The 24,422-nt window shown below is 40.7% G+C and overlaps 1 protein-coding gene across 4 annotated transcripts in view; it reads left to right on the top strand.

Moving 5' to 3' along the window:
* kcnh1b (potassium voltage-gated channel, subfamily H (eag-related), member 1b) overlaps positions 1-24,422 on the top strand; it is a 68,937-nt gene that overhangs the window by 33,151 nt on the left and 11,364 nt on the right. For 3 of the 4 annotated variants that reach the window (XR_010927959.1, XM_067585744.1, XM_067585746.1), the window contains exons 8-10: positions 11,498-11,697; positions 12,922-13,174; positions 19,926-20,122. Coding sequence is in view for 3 of the 4 variants with exons in the window: in XM_067585744.1 (XP_067441845.1) it covers positions 11,498-11,697; positions 12,922-13,174; positions 19,926-20,122 (650 nt within the window). In the remaining variant the exon portion in view is untranslated. Of the gene's footprint in view, positions 1-11,497; positions 11,698-12,921; positions 13,175-19,925; positions 20,123-21,089; positions 21,461-24,422 lie in introns of those variants that run through there. The other variant, XM_067585747.1, reaches the window with a different exon arrangement.

The following is a 24,422-nucleotide window of genomic DNA, read 5'->3' as shown; positions in this document are numbered from 1 at the left end:
AATTTGGAGGCGTGTTTCAGTCTCCTGTCTGTGATTTACTGACCATCAACACCAGCTGAACATGTTTCTGAAGAGACAGAAGTTGGTTTATGCGTTATTAAGAACAGCTCAGTGATAAAATTGTGAAAATTGTGAAAATCAAGTTTTTACAACAGGCACATAAATGTCATGTGTAAGTTAGATGATGAGCTGCTACACGCTCTGATTCTCAGCGACGGTCACATCTATGAGAGGAATTTGTCTTCGTTGGTGAGGAAGTTAGAGTCTTGGAAGCTAAACCTATAAAATCCTTTCAATAATCAATTAAAATCATGAATCGTCCCCAAACTCTAAGTTCCATAAAGGAGAACAGCTGCTACGTTTTGTCCTGAACGGTGGGGATCTCTGTCTCTCACAGCAGCAGCTCTCTGCACATGAAGTGTTGTAAAGTAGTGCAGTGTGTGTCGGTTGGTTGGTTTGTTTAGTTGCTCCACTAAAACTCATGAAGTTGTTCCATCCAAAATGCTCAGTTACTGTACGACTCTACTGTAACTCCAGTGTGTTCAGTGCTGCTTGAAAGTCTGTGAACCCTGTAGAATTTGCTCTATTTCTGCATAAATGTGACCTAAAACATGATCAGATTTTCATGCAAGTCTTAAAACTAGATAAAGAATAAAATTATTAGAAAGAAAATGATCCAATGTTACATATTTGTGTGCGTGAACCTCTAGGATTATCAGTTCATTTGAAGGGGGAAATTAGAGTCGGGTGTTTCAATCAATGGGATGATAATCAGGTGTGAGTCTGGGAGGCCCTGCCTTATTTAAAGAAGAGAAATCTGAGCTTCACAACACAGGTTTGTGGAAGTGTTTCATGGCCCAAACAAAGAAGATTTCTTTCTTTTTTTCTTTTGGGCCTTAGAAGAAGAGTTGTTGATGCTCATCAGGCTGGAAAGGGTTATAAAACCATTTCTAAATAGTTTGGACTCCACCAGTCAACTGTCAGGCAGATCAAATACAAATGGAGGACATCCAACACCATTGTTACCCTCCCCAGGAGGTTGACCAACAAAGATCACACCAAGAGCAGACGCGTCATAGTCTGGGTCCCAGGGTAACTTCTAGGAAACTAAAGGTCTCTCTTGCAGTCGCTACAGGCGATGTTAATGAATCCACCATCAGCAGGGCAGAGTTGCAAGAATAAAAGTCACTTCTCTCCAGACAGAACATTGCTGCCGTCTACGGTTCACTAAAGACCACGTGGATAACCCAGAAGATCATTGGAAGGATGTTCTGTGGATGGATGAGACCAAAATCGAACTTTTTGGCTTGAATGAGAAGCTTTTTGTTTGGCGATGAGCAAACACTATCATGGTTTGCTTTGCTGCCTCTGAACCAGGACGGCTTGCAATCACTGATGGAGCTACGAGTTCTGAGTCGTACCAACAGATAATACAAGAAAATGTTACACATATTACCATAAAAAGAAATAACCATACAGATGGATTTGTATTCACGCCCTCATCTGAATATTGTTTATTTGTGAAATAATGAAGAGAAACACAGTACAGAGAATACAAACATGAGACATCTTCATATTTAACTGACAGCTGCTTAATTTATCAATTAAACATATTTCAGAAAAAGTGAATTTAACTCTCAATAAAAAGTGAAAATCTACAAACTTTCTGCCCAAAACATCATGAAACATCCTGTCTCACTGCAATATATACATCCACAACTGGTTTAATGTCATAATTATGGCTTATTTTGCATGTTTATGTTCAAGAACTGTTGTTTATTTGCTGATGGTGTTAAATAAGATGACAGTGCAGTAGAGACAAGCAGAGAGAGAGGAAACTGAAGAGCTCATTTATTTTATTTTTCCACCGGTATGTGTTGAGTAATTTGAGGACTCGTAATGACATCAATCACTGTTACTGAAAATGTTTTGCAGCGGAGAGTCTGCACAAACATTGTTATCAAAAATGACCTCCACCCACTCCCACCTCTGCTGCTAAAATCACATTTAAAGGACCAGTCAGACAGTTTCTGACCATATCAGTTTTAGGTTTGTTGATATTTGTAGTTGACGAGCATGAAAGATGACTTATCATCGCTGGAATATAGATCAATACATCAAAGTCTACAGATATTTCTGATGTAAACAACATTAATTATATTTATTACTTCTCTCTTATTATGTCTCAGATTCAATTCTAATTATTTTGTCAGCAGTTAAGCAGAGCTGCAGTGATTAATATATATAAAGAGAAAATTAATCAGTAGCTTTTGATAATCGATTAATAATAGTCATTTTTCTTTTCAGAAAAAAATCTAAATTCTCTGATTCCAGTTTGCTAAATGTGAATATTTTCTGGTTTCTTTAGTCTCTCTGACAGTAAACTGAAGGTCTTTGTGGCAGACGTCATGTTGGGAAACACTGATCAACATTTTTCACCATTTTCTGACATTTAAACATCAACATTAAATGGCTTATTGATAAATCGATAAAATAACTGACAGTATATCAATAATGAAAATTATTAGTTGCAGCGTTATGTTTGTCAGGTTGAGTAGCAGGAGTGGACTCAAATGCAGAGGCCGGGATGCAGATTTGATGAAAATCTCCTTTTTAATCATGGATGGTCAAGACCAGGCAAACAGAGCTGAACAGAACTAGCAGACTAAACAAAACAACTGATCCAACAAAGACTCAACTCAAAACCAGACCTTAATACAGACTAAACTAATCAGGGAATGGGGAACAGGTGATGAGACACAAGGGCAGGCTGGGAGTGATTGGCTGAGGGAAACACAGGAAGCAGGGCAGGTGAGGAGGAGCACATGAACGCACACCAACCCATCCAAGAACCACCATGAACCCAAACTCAAATACACAACACGCCAGGCCAAACAACAAAAGGCAGTCCAAACCCACCACCCAACTACAACAAGAAAACCCACATGACCAGAAGGACTAAACAGAAGTGCAAACCAGGAAACCCCAAAGAACACAAAAACACACAAAGTCCAGACAGGGTGTGACAATGTTTTAGTGATTACTTGTTTTATTTGTCTATTAAATGTCAGAAAATAGTGAAAAATGCCCATTAAGCCTGTAATTCCCTAAAGTCAAAGGTCAGTTGTCTTGTTTTGTTTGCCCAACAGTCCCAAACCCAAAGATATCGTGCTTACTATCATTTATGACAAAGGAAAGCATTAAAACATCACATTTACAAAGCTGAAATCAACAAATATTTGTCATTTTTGCTTAAGAAACTACCAAAAATGTTTAATTGGTTTCAAATAGTTGCTAATTTTATTTTCTGTTGATGGATTTTGAAGAGCAACAAGCCAACCAGCATCTAACAGGTCCGAAGTGACATCTGCAGGTACGTTTACCTGCTGTTTAATGTGCTGCAGCTAGGCAGCTAATTAGCTATCTAGCTGCTAACTGATGTTAGCGGTGCACTTTTCCCTGGTGAATGTTTGTTTGGTGGCTCGTTCAACAAGCTGCAGGAAGAGACGTGTTCATGTTACTAAGTTAGATCAGAAGGAGACTTTAGCAGGAAGCTAATGTTGGTTGTTGTGTAGCAGGATGCAGTCAGGCTCAGTGTGACCGTCGGCTCTGCAGATGATAGAACAACACGTCATCACTTTATACAAAGATTTGATTTGCTGTGTGGAAATAAGGACCCCCACTATGTCAGTGGATGATGAGGATGAAGTATGCTGCACCATCATGAAACCGACAAGTTTACGATACAAATTTCTCAAAGGAAAAAACAGGACAAGTGATTTACAGAGCAGATATGTTGCTGTAGGACATTAAAACTTTGCAGTTGGACTTTGAGTAAAGGATCTGAGTAGTTCTTCACTGCTGGTTAACCATCAGCAGCACACGTCAGTATCCATGTTTCTGCTGAGTGGTTACTGTCAGTCAGTCTCACACTGTTTAGCTGCGAGGCCACATCTCATACATTTGTCCTCCAGTTGCCTCCATTCCTCTTTTTGATTTTTTTATATTTCTGGGAGGGTTCTAGCAGAGTTTTAGGGTGGATTCACTCTTTAAAAGCATCACAAATCCTGAGTAACTCAGATGTAGTTGTCGTCCAGTGTTTAGAGACCCGTCAGTCACTCTGAGAGCGATGTGAGGCTGCAGTCTTTTGTTTTGGTGGTTTTAATATCTGTCATCTGAACCTGAGAGCTCCTTCTGTTCCCTGTGATTGAGTATCTGCTCCGTCTGTCCGCTCCATCTGCTGCCTCTAGTTTGAGGGATGTGGTGTCACTTTCACACAGCGACAGAAAACACAAACACACCTCGTCCAGAGTGTTAGCCATCAGGCTCATATAAACAGCTGGACATCCTCCGTCATCTGGATTTGTTCTTTCTGGATGATTAAAATACAGTAAACACCTCAAGAAGGAATATAACGTGGAGTCATATGAACAGTTTTAACACACTAAAAAAAACTGTTTGTATTAGAAGATGTTTGATCAGACTTAAAGTTTGTACATGGCTAAAGGGTGCAAGTGACTTCCTGTAATCAGAGGCATGAGACCATTAAATCCCCCAAAACAAAACCATGAATACATTTACAGAAGTATATACAGATATTCTGTTAAACAGATATTAATATGGCAATACCAAAACAACTTCCAACCACCATAGACCACAAAAAATACACAGGACATCTATGTGAAAGGTACCGTTATAAGAGTAGCGTACCTCCGGTAAAGAAAAGGTTAGCAGGAAGTTGTCAGTCTGACAGTAAATGTACAGCACAGGATACAGTGTGTCAGTCAATAAATGCTGCAGCTTCTCAAGACCAAGAAAAGTCACGGTTATCAAAGGGGGTTAGCCCTGAAGTTAACGACAAAGGGTTAGCCTAACCTGACCTGGCTCACCAGGTGGACCAGCAATTCTCATTTTAGTGTCAATCTCAGCCACTCTTTAACAGAGAAAGTAGAAATGTCTGACTGCTGAGTGTCACCAACCCCCCTCCAGCAGCTCCAAAGCAGTTAACCCAGGGGAAACACTGTTTATGGTTTTATTTTGGGGGATTTAATGTTGTCATGTTCTCTGTGAGGCAGCAAGTCACTTGGTGCACCTGTTGCTAATAAAGTTGATTGAGACACATTGTTGGCGTAAAGTTAGAAAGGACCAAACCATGAAACTGTTACCCCATTTACAGCTGGTATTAACATATTATCTGTATCTGGATCGAGATCCAGACAAACACATGTTCATGCAGGTGTAAATGCAGTCAGAGCGCATTGTGATCAGATCTCAGCAGGTGTATATAGAGTCTGTCCAGTGAGTTGAAAGGTCACCTAGCTCTGCCTCTTCCTGCCAGCTAAAGCGAGTCCTGTAAAAACTAATGAATGACATCCGTTTGTGGCATCACGGTTTGTTTGACCTGGAACGTGACATGTTTGTGGGATGTCATTATCCAGATACAGATCACATGTTAACAGCAGGTGTGAACCAGCCTGAAGGACTGAAGAAGGCAGATCAGACTTTTCTGTGCTTTGACTTTGGTTTTAGGTTGAAGGCGCCTCTGATCAGCAGGTGGATCAATAAAACATGCCGTTTCTGGTTCCTCCTGCAGGTTCTGCAGCTTCTTAAACGCTCTCAGTTTCCTACAAGTGTTTAGGAGACACTTGTTAATCTGCCATCATTTCTAAGAGCCTCCTCAGTGAAGATGCTTTTGGTTTCCTACCTGATGTCTCCTGAAGGTGACTGCGATCTCTGCAGTTTGAATCCAGTGAAGCTTGTCAGTGTTGTACAGATTTAGAGGCCTGTCTGCGGCCTCTTGGTTAGCAGTTGTTTCCTCAGCGACGTGATGAGGCCTGACACGCTGCAGGCTGGTGTGGTGGACTTCCTCACTGAAATATTAAGTGTGCTGTCAGATCGGCTGGACTCGTGTCCTCCCTGCTGTCTGCTGCGGTCTGCACACATCCAGCTGCTCAGCAGGACGGCTGATTCAACCTGAAAGCTCTGCGCACTCATATTTTAACACATCTCATAACAATAACAACATGTATCTGAGGCCTGTAACTGTGGACCTGAGTGTTCAGATTATCTCATACATTCACTTTGAATGGAAAACCCCCAAATTACCTCAAGATTTTCTCCTTTTAAATATGTAATTTCACTTCTTCAGCTGTGGTTCAGTTAGTGAGTCCTCAGAGATTTGATCCTTATTCTTTTAGGTTGTAAGTCTGATCTTCATTTTAGTGCCACAATCAGGACAAAATGTCTCGTTGACACCTTGGTCCAGATGTTGTCCCTGTATTTAAAATCTCTGCTGTTCTGGGACTAAGCAGGTTTCAGTCTGTGTTTGACTGTCGGTGAGCAAACCGTCAAGTTACATTTGTGCTACAGAACCAAAACAATCATTCAGATGTAGTTTGTTTCTGTTTGTGATGATGCATTTCAGCACAAACACACACAGTTCATCCAGATTCATCCTTTTCTTTAACTTTTGAATCAAATGTCCTTTTTTACTCCATCAGTGTGTTTACCTGCACTTCAGTAACCAGGTCACAGTCGCCTCTCTAGAAGGCAGATTTCTTAAATGTCATGTAAACGAGAAACCGGGTTTCTGTAGAGGGGTAGAGGATCACAGAAACCTGGTTTCTGTGATCCTCTACCCCTCTACAGAAACCCGGTTTCTATAGAGAGGTAGGGGATCACAGAAACCTGGTTTCTGTAGAGGGGTAGAGGATCACAGAAACCTTGTTTCTATAGAGAGGTAGGGGATCACAGAAACCCGGTTTCTATAGAGAGGTAGGGGATCACAGAAACCTGGTTTCTGTAGAGGGGTAGGGGATCACAGAAACCCGGTTTCTATAGAGAGGTAGGGGATCACAGAAACCTGGTTTCTGTAGAGGGGTAGAGGGTCACAGAAACCCGGTTTCTATAGAGGGGTAGGGGATCACAGGTGGATCTCTCCTGCAGAATGCAGATTTCTCTGCCATTAATACACGTAACCAAACACATGTGAATAACAACAGACTGCGGCTGGAGATGCAACCTTGTATTAATAAAAATTGCATCCAAAGTCCGACTAAAACTGAAAGTAAAACAAAGTAGTGAGTCTGAATAAGTTGGTTTGTGAGGACGAGCTCCTCTCGGACAGACACAGTCAGGAAGCAGCGTCTTCCGTCACTAATACGGTGAAAATCAGTGAGCCACGCTTCCAGAATGAGGTCAGTGTAGAGGAGAAACCTGGTTTGTGATCTGACAGACGGACAGTAACCAGGTTACTACAGTGAATATAAATGTTCCCCGGTTACCCACCTAACCTGGTTTCTCTGAGTAACCTGGTTAACATCCTGTTTCCTGTTTCTCCTTCACTTCTGTCTCCTCGTCCCTTCATTCACTGTCTGGAAACATAAATACAAGCGATCCTTGAATTTCCAAGAAATATATATATAAATATATATGTAGAAGTCATTTCAGAATCTGAGTTGGTTTAATTGTGTTTATGTGTATGTTCACCACAAACCACTGACCTGAAAGACAGTTAATGTAGACAGTTTAGGCTGCAGCAGACAGACAGGTTGCAGCAGACAGACAGGTTGCAGCAGACAGGCTGCAGCAGACAGACAGTTTATAACAGACAGGTTGCAGCAGACAGACAGTTTATAACAGACAGGTTGCAGCAGACAGGTTGCAGCAGACAGACAGGCTGCAGCAGACAGGTTGCAGCAGACAGGGTGCAGCAGACAGACAGGTTGCAGCAGAAAGACAGGTTGTTGAGGTTTTCCAGACGTCTGCAGGTAAAAGCTTCTCGTCACTGAGCTGAAGGAGCTTTAATGTTGATAATTCTTCTTGTTCATCGGAAGCTGCTGTCGTGTCACATCAGGATCTACAGCCTCTTATTCTCACTCTGAAGCCTGAAATCACCTTTGACACCAGATTACAGCTTCATTCATTTGTGACTTTAAATCACAACAAATAAAAAATAACTTTTAGATCTTTTACTAAACCGGTGCAGTGAAATATTCCCAGAAATCAGATCTAGAGGTCACCAGATGTCCAGTTAAAGTAAACTTCTGACCCAGTTATACTTCCTGCTCTGACAGTTTGTCCCTCTGGGGCTCCTGTACAGTAACTGTACTGAGTCTGGTTTCATATTTAGATTCATGAAGAACAGTGAAGGAAGCTGAGTGTTGGATTAACCTTCCTCCTCCTCCTCCTCCTCCTCGTCAGCCTCTTGGCCCACAAAGTGTCTGAGAGCCGCTGGAAGCTGATGGAAAGCGGTTGCTATGACAGCGAGCATCCTGGATCCAGGATGAGAGTTTGGGTCATTAACGTGGCGAGTGTGAGTGTTGTGATACTGAGTGTGACGTCAGGACGGGATCTGAGAGGAAGAACAGAAATAGCTGGTCCATTTCTCTCCGAGAGACCAAACTCCTGCTCACCACCTCAGAGAGAAACTGGATTTTATTATCGTTGAAAAGTCTTAAAAAGCTTTCCCTTTTTTAAAAAAAAAAAAAAAAAAAGTCTTGAATTTACAAAAATCTCAAATATTTCCGTTCATCTGAAAATCCAAATGTTCAATTGTTTAGTTCAATATCCAGTGATATTCTCAGATCATTTAACTAGAATTTAAAACAGAATACTCTGCATTTTGTTTGCTAATTTAACTAATAACTGAATATCAACATTGCTTCAATCATTTGTTTGTTCATTTATTTATTTGCACTTTATCAAAATGGAAGATAAAATATAAAGAGTCAGATAAATGAATCAGATTACATAAGGAAATATTCATAGTTATTGTAGACATCGTGTGTCTCCACTAAAAGAGAATCAAGTTTCTTCACGACATCATATTTCAGAAGCAAAATATCTACAATCAACATTCATGAGCTCATCTGTGCAAACCAGAATCTATGATATTGTTCAAAATAGAAAAGTACTAAAAGCTCTAAAACTGGACGATTTGAATCAGGAACTCTGATCTGAACCTGACGTCACAACCTGGCTCTAGAGTGTGTGACAAAAGAGGAAAACCACACAGCGTCCTTAAATAATGCAGTAAAGTGTGTCAGCATGTGTGAAACATAAAGCAGCATCAGTCAGCAGGTCGGGGGAGGCCGAGGGGATCCTGCAGGTCTGATTTATAGCCTCCTGAGCCCAGACTGCTCAGGTGTGTTTCATCTCCACTCATCAACTTCCTGGAATGAAGGGAAAAACCGCCAACAAGGACTGAGGAGACGGGCGAACCCTGAGGCCGCCACACCGATCAGACAGTCAATGTCAGTATTTTAGTGTTTGACGCTTTGTGATCTCGCTGCTTCAGACACGTTTCGGTCTGTTTTACTGCACGGAAACATCTGAACCTGAAGATTAATATAAACGTCATAAACACTTCCCCTGCAGTGAGCCTCAGACCTGGTCCTCGTCCTGGACCCGGACCTGCTGGTGCTGCCTCAGTGTTAGCTCTGCAGTGACCGGACTAAAGGTCGCAGTGATCCTGACAGTCAGCTCCGCAGCAGTCAGAGAGGATGACAGCAAGGTTTCTGCTGCTGGTGGACGGCTCGGTATTGATCCGGTGACCCCCGGGTCCATACTGCTGACAGGCTGAGAGGGGGGGGGGGGGGGGGGGGGGGGGGGGGGGGGGCTGAGTCAGTCTGCATTGATGAGCTGAGGAGACACCAACAGTTAAAATGTCGATAAACAGAGAGACACTTGTGACCAACCACAGAGGAGCTCTGGTGCAAACGCAGTAACCGTCTTTGTTTTAATCTACAAAATGATTTATTATAAAAGATCATTACTGTCGCACCGGGAGCTGAGACTTTGCTTTGATTATGAGCTGGAAAGAAGGAAAAGACATTCTGGCAGGATGTCAGTTGAGCCTTATAATGCTGCAGAACACATTTAAAACTGGCGTGTTTTAGACGTGTTTGTGATGTAAGAAGTGTGAAGTGTTGCCTGATGTATGTTTGTTATTTGAAAGTCCACCGATGACGTCTTTTTACCGACGTTGTCCTCATTTTTTAAACCTTTATTTGTCCGAGGAAGCTTCACTGTCCTCTCACATGCTCATATGGTGTTTCAATTCAATCAATCAATCAATCAAACTTTTATTTATATAGCACCTTTCATACAAGTCAAATGCAATTCAAAGTGATTGACAAACACACAGGATGGTCAATACGGAGACTAAAGTAAAAATAAAATAAATAAATAAATGAACAACAGATAATAATAATAATTAGAAATAAAAATATTTAATGAGACACTACATAAAAGCCAGGTTAAACCGACGGGTTTTAGTGCACATTTAGAAAATATCTCCTCAGATGTTCTGGAGGCTGAAAACAGAAGTTTTCCTTCTGCTTTCTGGAACAAGCTGAAAGAGAAGAACCAGATGATCAAATAAACATTTCTGATAGATAGTCAAGGTCATGTAGTGTCCTATAAACCAATAGAAGAATTTAAAAGTCAATGTGAAAACTAACAGCATGAAGAACGTTTCAATAATGCAGCCTGATGGTTATGAAAGTGTTAAACGTTTCATAACCATCATTCAGATAAACATCTAAAAACAGTTTCCATTAATACAAACATGTTACAGCTTAAACGTTCACATTCACTTTTTTTCTGTTGGAGAACATGATGCAAAATGTTTTTAAGCCTTCGAACTTAAACTGGGTAACGTTTAAAAAATGACAATACCAGTACCCTTAAAGATACACCGATACCAGTAGAGTACTTCATTTGATACTTTTTTTCTACTTCATTCGATACTCAAGAATACATTTTGAAAGTGTTCAAATTATTGAAATATTTATTAAATGACTGTACAACAAAGTATCATCACCGCAGCCAGTATGGGTTGTAGCTGCTGTGGTAGCGAGCCAATCGCACGTCACGTTAAATTGAGGAAAGCATGTGGTGATTGGCTACAAGCAAAACCATACAAATATTAATTTTTTTTCTAGATCTGGGTATAAAAAGGATCAAATGCAGGTATCGTTTGACTGGAGAAGTTTTGATACTACTTGGTGCTGGGTTATTTCGATTGATACCTTCAAGGTACTGATACGCAGCCGTAACGTTAATACTGTGTTGTTTTTTTGGTCATTTTCGCGGAAGCTGGAGAGCAGCAGCTGCTTCTGAGGCGACAAACAGGATCCAAAATACAAAATACAAAAACAGTATTTGTTAAAATAAAGTGTTGCAGTCAGCATGAAGTTCAATGGAAAGTGAACATTTTGGTCTTAGACCTTCGTTCTGTGCATCTCTCAGGTGTGCATGAGACACTTAAACACTTTATTGGACATTACGTACATCATTTGGAAGAAGTGTATCACTTCTGGCATGAAGTGTAAAACATTATTGAATATTATTGTCATAATTATGAGACATAAAGTTTGTTAAGTGGGATGAATTTGTATGTATAATTCACACAACATCTAGACACTGACAACTGAATGTTCAGGTATCTTCTGATTCCTGACACCAAATGAAACTGCTTCCTTCCTGTTTGCAGCTCTGCTGTACGCCACCATCTTCGGTAACGTCACCACCATCTTCCAGCAGATGTACGCCAACACCAACCGCTACCACGAGATGCTCAACAGCGTGCGAGACTTCCTCAAACTCTACCAGGTCCCCAAAGGCCTGAGCGAGCGAGTGATGGACTACATCGTGTCCACCTGGTCCATGTCCAGAGGCATCGACACCGACAAGGTAACAGCTCAGTCTCTCCACAGAGGAGACGCAGTCTGAGTCAAATGTTACGGACAGTTTGAGTTCACGAACGAAGGTTTTGTCTTTCTCAAGTAATATTTGGACCCTTTTTTGCCTTAAATGAATTGTATACAGTCTCACCAAAGATCCTTTGCTGAAGTAAAAGTACCAGTATGTAAAAGTACTCCATTACAAGTAAAAGTCCTGCATGACAATCGTACTAAAGTAAAAGTACATAAGTATTATGAGCTTGATGTAGTTAAAGTATTGCAGTAAAAGTACATAAGTATTATGAGCTTGATGTAGTTAAAGTATTGCAGTAAAAGTACATAAGTATTATGAGCTTGATGTAGTTAAAGTATTGCAGTAAAAGTACATAAGTATTATGAGCTTGATGTAGTTAAAGTATTGCAGTAAAAGTAGTGGTTTGGTCCCTCTGACTGATATATTATTATATATGACATCATTAGATTATTAATAGTGAAGCATCAGTGTTAGAGCAGCATGTTACTGTTGTAGCTGCTGGAGGTGGAGCTAGTTTACACTACTTTATATACAGTTAGCTAGTTTAGTCCAGTGGTTCCCAACCTAGGGGTCGGGCCCCTCCAAAGGGTCAGCAGATAAATCTGAGGGGTGGTGAGATGATTAATGGGAGAGGAAAGAAGAAAAAACAAAGTTCTGATACACAAATCTGTTTTCAGTTTTTGGACTTTTTCTCTAATCTTTGATTTTTGCTGAAATATTGGATCATTTGAACATTTATTGAAATGAAAGCATGTGAGAAGTTTAGAGGGAAAAATCACTATTTGGTGGAGCTGTTAACAACTCATAGACATGTGAAATGTGACCCCGACTACACACTGCTTTTTGTAAGACGTCAAAAGACAAAAAAGGTTGGAAACCACTGGTTTCATCTTTAACAATGTGTTGTATTTTAAAAGCTTGTTATATTATCCATTGTGTCAAATCTTCATCTGAAAAGTAAGTAAAGCTGTCAAATAAATGTAGTGGAGTAGAAAGTACAATATTTCCCTCTGAAATGTAGAAAGTAGCATCACATGGAAATACTCAAGTAAAGTACAAATACCTCAAACTGTACTGAAATACAGTACTTGAGTAAATGTACTTAGTTACTTTCCACCGCTGCCGGCCAGACTGAAACCACAGTAACCATAACAACACATCAGTGAGGAGCTGGTATCTGACTGACCTTTGTGTCTACAGGTGCTGCAGATTTGTCCAAAGGACATGCGAGCGGATATCTGCGTCCACCTCAACAGGAAGGTGTTTAAGGAACACCCGGCGTTTCGGCTGGCGAGTGACGGCTGCCTGCGAGCCCTCGCCATGGAGTTCCAGACCATCCACTGCGCGCCGGGCGACCTCATCTACCACGCCGGAGAGAGCGTGGACAGCCTCTGCTTCGTAGTGTCGGGGTCACTGGAGGTCATCCAGGACGACGAGGTGGTGGCCATTTTAGGTGAGCGGGTTCGGTTCTTAATGTGGCGATAATCATGCGTTGGTTGTGCCTCGTAGTGATGAACCTACAGAGAATTATCAGTGACTCTGCAGCTCCTCTCGGCTTTACGGAGCTTTATAGTGAGTTTCAGCTTGTCGTTTATCTGTCCAGCTGCAACTTTACTGTTCTGGTTCACTCTCAGCGTCTCATAGCGTCGTTTTCAGAGAAGAAGCTGTAAAAAGCCGCTGAACACTACCTGCTCAGCACCAAACAGACACAGTTAGCTGTTAGCTGGTGAACATAGTGGAGCATTTAGCAGATAAAGAGCCAGATATTTCCCTCAGGAGTTGATAGAGAGCAAAAACAGAGCTAAAAGAGAGTGAATATTGGACTCACATTCACCAGGTGGACAGAAACACGACTCCACATGAATGATAATGTTGCTCCGTAACTGCTGGATGTGGAAATAATCAACTGTTTGCTAACAAGTTCAACATATCATACGGAGCTTCTTCCTCCTTGACGTTCTCAGCCGTCAATCCTATGTAGACCAATCAAAATACATATAAAATGTCACAGGACAGCGTACAAGGCAGCGTTTCAAACGTGGGATGCAGTGAATGGTCACCAAAGAGTACTAATGTAGCGCTTACAGCAGCTACGTTGTATTGATTTTACTTACCTGTGCTCTTGTAGAAATGTCTGAATTACTGTTACTGCAACAGTAAATCAGCTGTCAACCCACAACATGATCAACCAACCTGCCCCCCCCCCCTTTGTTGCCCTCCATGTTTGTTGAAGACAGGTTCACTCACCTGTTCCCTTTTTTTTATAGTGCTTACGCCTGATTGATGAGTTTACAATTAAGGACCTAAGTGATTGGTTCATAGCTGAGACACCAACAGTTAAAATGTTGATAAACAGACAGACACTTGTGACCAACCACAGAGGAGCTCTGGTGCAAACGCAGTAACCGTCTTTGTTTTAATCTACAAAACGATTTATTATAAAAGATCATTACTGTCATTACAGCCTTATAATGCTGCAGAACACATTTAAAACTGGCGTGTTTTAGACATGTTTGTGATGTAAGAAGCGTGAAGTGTTGCCTGATGTATGTTTGTTATTTGAAAGTCCACCGATGACGTCTTTTTACCGACATTGTCCTCATTTTTTAAACCTTTATTTGTCCGAGGAAGCTTCACTGTCCTCTCACATGCTCATATGGTGTTTCAATTCAATCAATCAATCAATCAATCAATCAATCAAACTTTATTTATATAGCACCTTTCATACAAGTCAAATGCAATTCAAAGTGATTGACAAACACACAGGATGGTCAATACGGAGACTAAAGCACAACAAGGTGATGTGTAAAATGTAACAACAGATAATAACAATTAAAAATATTTAATAAGATCTACTTTAAAAGCCAGGTTAAACCGACGGGTTTTAGTGCACATTGATTTTATAATGAGTGTGTTGCAGAGTGTTTCACAGCACTTAAGGAGTTTTATCAAATTTTTCACCAGACCTGATGTGCGTGCCAAAGTTGGTGAGTTTTTGAGCATGTTTAGGGGTCAAATTTAGGGTTTAAGTGGCGTAATAATAAAGAAACAAACAAACAAACACAAAAAACAACAGGGTCATCGCCCTTAGGCAGAGGACTACTGTTTTACAGCCCTTTTGGGCTCGGTCCCTAATAAAAATATTGAATAAGATCTACTTTAAAAGAATGAGTTGATTATGAGACGCTACATAAAGTAAAAAGCTGCTGTATATTAAAGAGTTTACAATTAAGGACCTACGTGATTGGTTCATAGCAGAACCTTGATGTGACATCATGTGACTGTAGATTTCTGTGTTTAGGCTGAGAACGAGCTCACAGTTGTGCAGATGTGTGCTGATGTTTTTCTCCTCTAGTGTCGGGTTTCACTAACTTGTGTTTATTTTTAATTTTAGTGTGTAAAACTGTAAACAGACTCTTTTGTCCAGCTGCCAACGGTGTCCGTCAGCACTCAGAGTCTCATTTAGAGCATCAGTGTTTCATGTTTGACCTTCTGCAGGAAGTTTTGATAAAGTTTCCTCTTCAGGTTCGTCTCCTGTCAGAACGGCTTCCGTCTCTTTTTAATCCAACACTCAGTTGAACTTGTATAACAGGATTCTCCATTAAAGATGAAGCTCCGCTGATGACGTATCCTCCCTTCATCAGAGTTCATCTAAATATTTTCATTATACTTTAATCCAGAATAATGATGATGTCTGTTGGAAATACGAAGTAAAGCCAAATGTTCAAGTTATTTTTCAAACTGGTTTTTCAGTCTGATCAGTTAAAAGGAAACAAACAGAGAAAAGATCAATATACAAACATTAAAACATATATTATTACATTATATTATATTATACGCCTGCTGTCCAAACCCTGTGATAAATCAATGTGTAAAATCACAAACACACCAGAGGAGTCCAAAGAATCCGTCCACTGTTTGTTCCGCTACATATTTTTAACAACTTCCTCATTTTCTTTATTTCTGAACAGAAGTTCAGTTCCTCTCTGTCTCAGTCACAGCAACAGCGAAGGTGTCTTTCATTAAATGAAGGAGGTTTCCTGTTCGAAACTGCAGAACCTTCTGGTCGTCTCTCAGGTTTATAAATGAAGTGTGGCTGTGTTTTTGAGTCTGGAAGTGAAAAGGAGAAGTGAAAATGTGTTTTTTTTTTTTTTTTTTTTGCTGCTGCCAGCTGCCACCTCCACCTCCCTCCCTCCCTCCCTCCCTCCCTCTCTCTCTCTCTCCGGAGGAAACACCTGAGCTCTGAAACACAAACACTGAACCCTGCAGAGTCACCTGCCACTCACAGAAAAAGATGCTGCGCTGCTCCCTCAGCACATCAAACCAGAAACTAAACGTGTTTGCTCTTTCCATCAGCATGTGAAGGAATCACGCTCCAGGCTGCTCGTTAGCAAAAGCTTCATTTTTATGCATGAAGTGTTTTTTTTTTTTTCTGAAACATGCTGTCTGGGTGTTTTTGGGGGGCTGAAGGAGGGAGAACGACCAGCGGAGTGAAAGATGATGGAGGAAGCTGTCGAGGCGGAGCACGGCTCAACAAACAGCTGTCAGAGTCATTATGCAATTCATCAAAACCTCTGAGCTCTTTAACCTCTGCCTGATATTCAGAAGATGCTCTGCAGACTGAAACACGGCTTCCTGTTTGCATAAAATGTCTTAATCTTTAGTAAACTAGCAGTGAGGCTCTGTGGATGTCAGTGTTTGTCTGACTAAATTATCTCATATATATATATATATGTTGGATGGATTAATATGAACTTCACTCCTCCTCAGACTCTTCATCGAGCACCACATGTTTAAATTTAAAAATAATGAATGAATTTCTGTCTGCCTCATCTGTGCTGCATGTGCTAACATGCTAATGCATATTACATATTGCTGCTAAAATGCTAAACATGAGGATGTCACACTAAACTTAAGCTGCGTCCCAAATCCAGACTCCATAAGACGTCAGCTCCAACATGTACGGATGGATTTGAGAAGTTGACATTTGGAGTAAAGAAGGAGAAAAAGAAGTGAAATCCTGCTACTATAGTTTGTTTACGTAGCCTCCGGAGCCGGAGGAAGCTTCCTGAAGCTGACCAATCAGAACAGAGTGGGCTCATCAGGAGGCGGGGCCTTAAAGAGACAGGAGCTAAAACGGCCTGTTTCAGACAGAGGCTGAACTGAGGGGCTGCATAAAGGACCAGTAGAAGATAAATAAGGAGTTTTTATTCCAGTAGAGCCCCAGAATATAAATATAGAGCTGGAAAAAACTAAATGCAGCTCAAATGCTTCAAAAATTAAAAAAGAAGAGAGAGTAGAATTAAACAACAGTTAAAATATAAAGGATCCAGCTGCCAGTTTTCTTTATTTTTCTTCTATAACGGAGGAATAAGATATATCAGCTTTGATACACACACAATACTTGTTAGTAGATCAGTTCATTGTTGGTTTGGATCCAAACATGAGATTTGTTGACAAGAAGATAAATATAGAAAACAGCCAGAATGACCTTTTTAGTAAAACTGACTAATACAGCCACAAAATCCTGAATCACAAATTTGCCTCAAAGAGTTTTACAATCTGTGCAGCGTCAGACATCGAGTCGATGAGGAAAAACTCCCCAAAACAGCTTTTAACAAGGAAAAAATGGGAGAAACCTCAGTAAGAGCAGGAGGAGGAATCTCATGTGATAAATATGAAGCTACAGTCAGCAGACGGTTAGCTTAGCTTAGCATAAAGACTGGGAACAGGTGGAAACAGCTAGCACCTCTACAGCTGACTGACTTGAGATGCTGGGAGCAGATAAATGGAGCTGACTGCACCTCAGTGACCTTGTTTCTGTCCAGATCATTTCCAGAGGAGTTTTGTTATCAGTGGACTGAATCAGCTTCAGTTCCTGTCAGGATAAATATTTACATTCTCACTGCAGAAACACTCTGAACCGTAGTTTCACATCAATTTAGAGACTATTTAAAGTCCACGTGTTCACCTCAGCTCGGCTTCACATCCTGTTTTTCACATTAATGTTTTTTTTTTTTTTTTCTCGGAGCAGCTGCGGTCGACATCATTCTTCACTCTGATCAATGTGTGTTTTTCTCTGCAGAAACTTGGTCTGTTTGCTTCATTAATGACAACGTTCATCATCCTCCGATGTGTCCACATGAATCTGTCTTCACCAGAGGGGACAGACGTGTGAGTTCATGGAAGAAACCAAAGACGAGGAAACAAAAAACTGATCAGTCAGATGAGATTCAGGCAGATTCCTCAAACAGAAGCTCAGAGGAAGCAACAACACTGTGACGATAGATCAAACTACTGCGATTTAAAAAAACACAACGAGACTGATGTTCAGATGTTAATCTGACTTCAAATAAATGCAGAAAAATCTCATTTATATTTCACTTCATCAGGTTGTTTTCAAGAATTTGTTTTGTTCTTTATTTACAGCTGAAACTAACGATTATCTTGAGTATTCATTAATCTTCATTTATTTTTTATTATCATTATTTTTAATTGTTTTTTTTTAATGTTGAACACATACACACTCATTAACAGCAACAACAACAACTGAAAGGCAAACAAAAGAGAAAAACCCACCCTGAATATAAACATATTTGTACAGGAATATAATAGAAAATAAATAAATGAATGAATAACCTTCCAGAGAGACGCAGAAGAGTCTCTGTAGGAACGATTGCGAAGCTTTCCAGAGTCTTAATGATTGATTCTCGAGTGGGAGAAGAGTTCAGATCTGTGATGTCCACATGTCGACTGTAGGGACCAACCACAGACTGTATATAAATATAGACGTAGTTACCGTGACGACACTCGTTGGTTTCTGAAGAGCGGTTTTGAAGCTCAAAGTGAGCCGTCCCGGCCGTCGCCATCTTGGCAGTGCGTAACGCTGCCTAACTCCCAGCCAATCAAAAACGGGCAAAGAGGCGGGCCGAATGGCTGAAACAAGCCACCTAGCGGCTGGCGGACCTGTCACTCAAAGCAGCCATGTCCTTCATTATGCAGAACTTTACGGCTTAATAAAATTTAAACAGGTGAGTTATAAAAAAATTCACCTCCCGTACAGTTGTCATGAAAGAGGAAATTAGCTACAGAGACCAAAACCGTTGTTTGTACCAGGCTGTAAACATGTTTATTTCTGCTGTAAAGTTGGGCATTTTAACATGGGGGTCTATGGGGATTGACTCGCTTTTGGAGCCTCAAGTGGTCGTTCAAGGAACTGCGGTTTTTGGCTTCGTTTTACAGCCCCGGAGGTTGCTGCTTGGGACCAACGCAGCAAAATACAGTTTTTTGGGGCAGAAATAAAAGAATTGTTAACAGTGATTTGGTGAGTTATGGTTTAATGTGGATGTGATCATGTGACCAAACCAGGTAGATAAACGTACCTTCATGTGTTTTACATTTATTGCAGGTTTGAGCTTTTGGGGAACATTTTTCTGGAGGTGAAAACTGTAAAATAAGAATTTTAACCCCCAGATGATTCATCTTTATTTAATATTTTCTCGATTCATTGATTGATCATTTGGTCTATCCTTCCGTCCTCGGTGACTTCTTCACACGTCTTGTTTTGTCCGTCCAAAGATATTCAGTTTACAAAACAGAGAAAAGCAGGAAATCCTCACAAAGGAGAAGCTGGAACCAGAGAATATTCTGCATCTTGGCTTTAAAAAATGACTTGAAACAATTATTCGATCTTCAAAATAGTAGCTGATTAATTTTCTCTTGATCGATTAATCAATTAATTGACTAATCTTTGCAGCTCTACATTGATTTGTCTTATTCTGTCTTGTTTCAAGATATTGAGGTTAATTTATAGACACTGAAAACAGTTTCATTATCTGTTACCTGTTTTAATTAACATTTTCAGTTTGCTTTGAGAGGAAATGCCGAAATTTTCAAAATAAAATATCGAAACATCATAAATATCATTTCCTGTTGTTTGAGGTGTAACAGCAGCTCTGTGAATAAATGATGACATCATGGATCATGTGACTTAAACGTCACTGAAGAGTTGTAAAACATCAGATCTGTGTGGAGCGATGATGAGGAGACTGTAACCTTCCTCACATCAATACATGAAACTAACAGAAACGTCATATTTCCATCATGTTTTCCATCGTTTGAGCTTTGACTGTCGCTCTTTTAATGGTTTTAAATTCAACGGTTTAATGCAGAATTAGTTTCAAAGTGTTTCCGTGTGTCTGCAGGTAAAGGTGATGTGTTCGGTGACGTGTTCTGGAAGGAGATGACCTTGGCTCAGTCCTGCGCTAACGTCCGAGCGTTGACCTACTGCGACCTCCACATCATCAAACGAGACGCGCTGCAGAAGGTTCTGGAGTTCTACTCGGCCTTCGCGATCCACTTCGCCAGAAACCTGGTGCTGACCTACAACCTGAGGAAGAGGGTGAGATTTACTACAATTATTTTATTATTTTCCGTTTGATTTAAACCCGTATAGAGCCGAAGTCAAACCAGAACGTCTGGATTCTGCTCCAGAAGTAAGAAAACTTCATTAAAGATCTCATTAACGTGTAACTCTGCTAAGAATATGAATACCTTGTCATTGTACGTACTGTAAAAAGGATAAAAAGACGCGGAAAAGGAAGTAAATCATTGTGCATATCATGTGCATCGGTCACAGTCTTACCCCTAAAGTCCACTGGGCGCGTGTGCGTCACGTTCCGGCTCCGACGCGGCTGCCGGAGCTGATCGCGGCCACTCTGGTCAATGTACCCGATTCCACCGAGCACAGAGCAGATCGAGCTGGGCAGGAAACCAGACACAGAAACAGCATTGAGCATCCGGTCAATTTTCAAAATAAAACACCCTGCGCAGACTCCTGGTCGTATATCAACAATAAACACAATTAAAACAGATGAATAAAGAAACCATTTAACTACGTAGCCTAATTAACCATAGTAGAAGCACAAAAATCAAGGAAAATGACCAAATCAACGAAAGCTGAGCAAGTTAACAAAATTGGGCAGTTTAGTTGCCCTTCTACTGCAGTTATTACGGTAGCCTTGAGGCACTTTATCAGCTTTGACTAGGCTGCTGTAATTACTGTAGTAGGAGTGCAACTGACTTTAAACGGCGGAAGGCTTCCCCGCAGTGAAGACGCTCCGCCTCTGACACGCTCCCGGTGGAATAGGGCGCCGTGCAGAGGACGGAGCAAAACCACGTCGGAGCCGGAAAATGGTGCACACGCGCCCGGTGGAATCCCGCGGTTAGGTGTCTCTGGATGTGAGACATTAGCTACAGTGCAGTATATGATGTGCAAATATGTCAGTGCAGGCGAGGTAGCTGCCTTAAAGTCCTAAATCTGTGGCGTTTTGGCAGATCGCTTCAGGAGATTTCTTGCTCTGGTGTAGAGTGAAGAGGTGGTGGCAGGAGTGTGTCGGGTCATTGCAGACGATGGTGGTGGTTCTACGGAGACAGCGGGAGCTGTAGATAGTGTTGAGAGGCGGCAGCTGGGCTCTGATGACTCTCTGGGAGCAGTCGATGACCCGCCGCGGAGCTCGTCTCTCTGCGGCGGTGCAGCTGGTGTGTTGAGATGCAGTACGTGAGGATGCTTTCAATGCTACAGCCACAGAAGTTTTACTTTCTTCAGTGATCTCAGAAAGTATAGCCGTTGTTAACTCTGCTGTGGTATCAACAGTCCACGAGTAGAAATCCAGCCTTAGATCAGAACCTTTCTCAACAGTATGTCATGTGACTTCATATGTTTAGATAAGGATGAGAGTTTTCTGAAGGAAAAAAAACATCAAATATCATTGTTTATTCAATATTTATGTTCTTTATTGGCCTTTAACAGACATCGTTTCCCATAAGTCCTAGAGGTTTGCAGGCTAAACGTCACGGCTGGACAGAGGAGACGAGTCCATGAGTGAGTGGAGGAGCGGCGGCGAGTTCAGACACGTCTAATAACAGCAGGACAGATAGATGTCTGTACACATCTCAGATTACTAGACTTTATAGAAGAAAGCATCAGGGAGTTTTATGGATATGAACCAGTCCAAGTTATGCTGCTGCTGCACTTGTAGTTCTTTTCATGGGATCTGTATGTAGGAACATGCTTCATTTTTTCAGAGAGACCAATGAAAGAGACACTGAATGAGAGATTGTGTTGAGTTACAGAAGCTAGACAGGAAGTGACATCAGTGACTTCAGCTCTCTATTTACTCAGTAAATCCTCAGGAGTCCTGATGAAGATCATCGGCAGCGTCCTCTCTTGTTTTTAGGATTCAGTTAAGGAAAGAAATGACTTGATTAAAGCTAAAAACAAAACAAAATGCCTCTAAAATCAGATCAAATTAAACAAAATGAACATGAAAAACAGAACTGTGTGTGTGTGTGTGTGTGTGTGTGTTGAGCTGAGTGTGTGTGAGTCATGTGACCTCGGATCGTCTTGCAGCTCGGTGGCGAGGCCGCTCTGTCGTCGTCGGGTTTTTACACTGAAGACTTTACATAAGCTGCTTTGTTGGCAGCTCACAGAGCAGGTGTGACTGTGTGGACACACTGTGGAGGCGGATGATGACAGACCGCTGTGTGTTCACACCTCCTCACATGCAGCTCAGTTTAACCCTGAAATTCATTCAGGATGGGAGAGAGAGAATATCGAACAACCTGGAAATAAAACACAGAGCCGCCACTCGACTGTCTGATAAATTTAAATTACCGTGTTGTTGTTTCTGATCAGCCATTTTCTCCATCTCATCTCATCTCATCTCGTCTCATCTCGCTGCAGTCTGACTGACGCTGTAGACGAGATAAACGTTCTGTCATCTGGAGACATTTGCACAACAAAACTGAGAAATGCAGTCAAATAAAAACATAGACATAGTAATAAGGATCAAGTGTAGAATAAAATAAATACATATTGGATTAAATCCCTAAAAACACAACAGCAAGCAAGCAACGTTTATTTATATAGCACCTTTCACAAACACCAGTTACAAAGTGCTTCACAGTCAAAGAAATAAAAAAAAATAAAAACAGAATAAATAAAAAGCAAAGACACCAGATAAAATATACAAGTCGAGCAGATAAAATGGACAAATTAGGATAAAATGTCACAAACTATCTAAATGCCTGTTTGAACAAACAGGTTTTTAGCTGCTTTTTAAGGGAATCTACATTGTCCAAGGGTTAGGGGTGGGATTGGGTTAGGGTGTAGGGTTGGGGTTAGGGTTTGGGGTTAGGGTTAAGGGGTGGGGTTAGGGTCCAAAGCTTTGGGACTGCTGACTGGAAGGCATAATAACCCTTCATAATGTTTGACCAACAGTCCCGTCATGTTTGCATTAAATCATCATATGAGAAGCTTTTTATCTGATCATAAAAATTACTGCAGATTAATTTCTGTCAGTCAGTTAATTGATTAATTATTGCAGCTCTAAACCAAATTATTTGATTAATTGAAATTTTGACCATGATCAGCAGATCAAAGTTATTATGGTTCATCCGGAGGGGAACATGAACGTGTTGTCGGCATATTTCACTAAATAAAGAGCTGAAAGTCGACCTCATGGTGGCGCTAGAGGAGAAGTCAGAGGATCATAAACTATACAGACGGACGTTAGCATCCACAGAGCCGTGTTGCTAACGAGACTTGAAGGTTGTTGTGTCTTCACGTTCTTCTTCTTCTTCTCTGTCATTATCAGCAGCAGCAGGAGTTAACGAGTCCTTGAAGCCCCGAAAGGTCGATTTAATAAGACCTCCGATTGATTGAAACAACAATCAATGCACTGATTTACAGATTTCATCAGTGACCTCTCCTGTTCATGTCAGAGAGACGTAAATTCACTTCCTGTTTCTACCCAGATTTAATCTGTCCTCTGCTTTATGACACGACATCTTCGCTCGGCAACTCTCTAAAACGCAGCAGTCATAAAACAAATCAATAGAAACATGAATCATTTCTTTAAAAGATGCCATCATGTAGTAACCTTCTTGACATAAAAACAGTACTTAGTAATAAGAATAATAATAATAATAAACGTTAGTTGTATAGCAAAAATGTAACACAAAGTGCTCAACATAAGACCAGATAAAGGAAAGCAGTGGTAAAAAGATTTTCCCGTCAGATGATTCGCTGCGATGATGTGAATTAAAGGATAAATTTGACTTTTTACTGAGAGATGAAGACCTGAAGTGAAACTAACAGCTGCTTTAAAAAACAAATAAACTAACCGATGAGTTCCAGTTTTTCAGAGCCGTGAGGTCTCACATCCTCAGAGACCAGAGAGACAAACAGGAAGTGAAGAAAGTCCAAAGTTCACGAATCCAAACATCAGTGAAACATCGGGTATTTTAACGGTTGATTTTTGGGAGATTGTGGTGCAATCTGGTGCAAATTATAAGAAAGAAGTCTTAAGTTGGTTTAGTCAGTCAGTGCAGATTCATTACGTTTGGATTCAGAGTTGTTAATTTGCATAAATTCTTAATAAATTAAACTCTTGACAATTAGGTTTTAGGTTGTTTGAGCTTCCTATATTCGACTCTTTTAAAGAAATATCCCCAAAACTAACACAGCAGCTACTTTTAGGACATTAATGGATAAAGACTAACGTGCTGATACATCGTTTGACACTGAAAACTTATTTTCTGTCAGTTTAGTCAAGAATCAAAGGTTTTCTTATAATTTGCTCTGAATTGCTCCTCCGTCCGTCCTGAAAATTAACCGTTAAACACCTGATAATTACTTT

Source organism: Thunnus thynnus, chromosome 3 (assembly GCF_963924715.1).
Source record: "Thunnus thynnus chromosome 3, fThuThy2.1, whole genome shotgun sequence".
Lineage (NCBI taxonomy): Eukaryota > Metazoa > Chordata > Actinopteri > Scombriformes > Scombridae > Thunnus > Thunnus thynnus.
The sequence above is the reverse complement of the archived record's forward strand: the minus strand, read 5'-3'. Positions and strand labels throughout refer to the sequence as shown.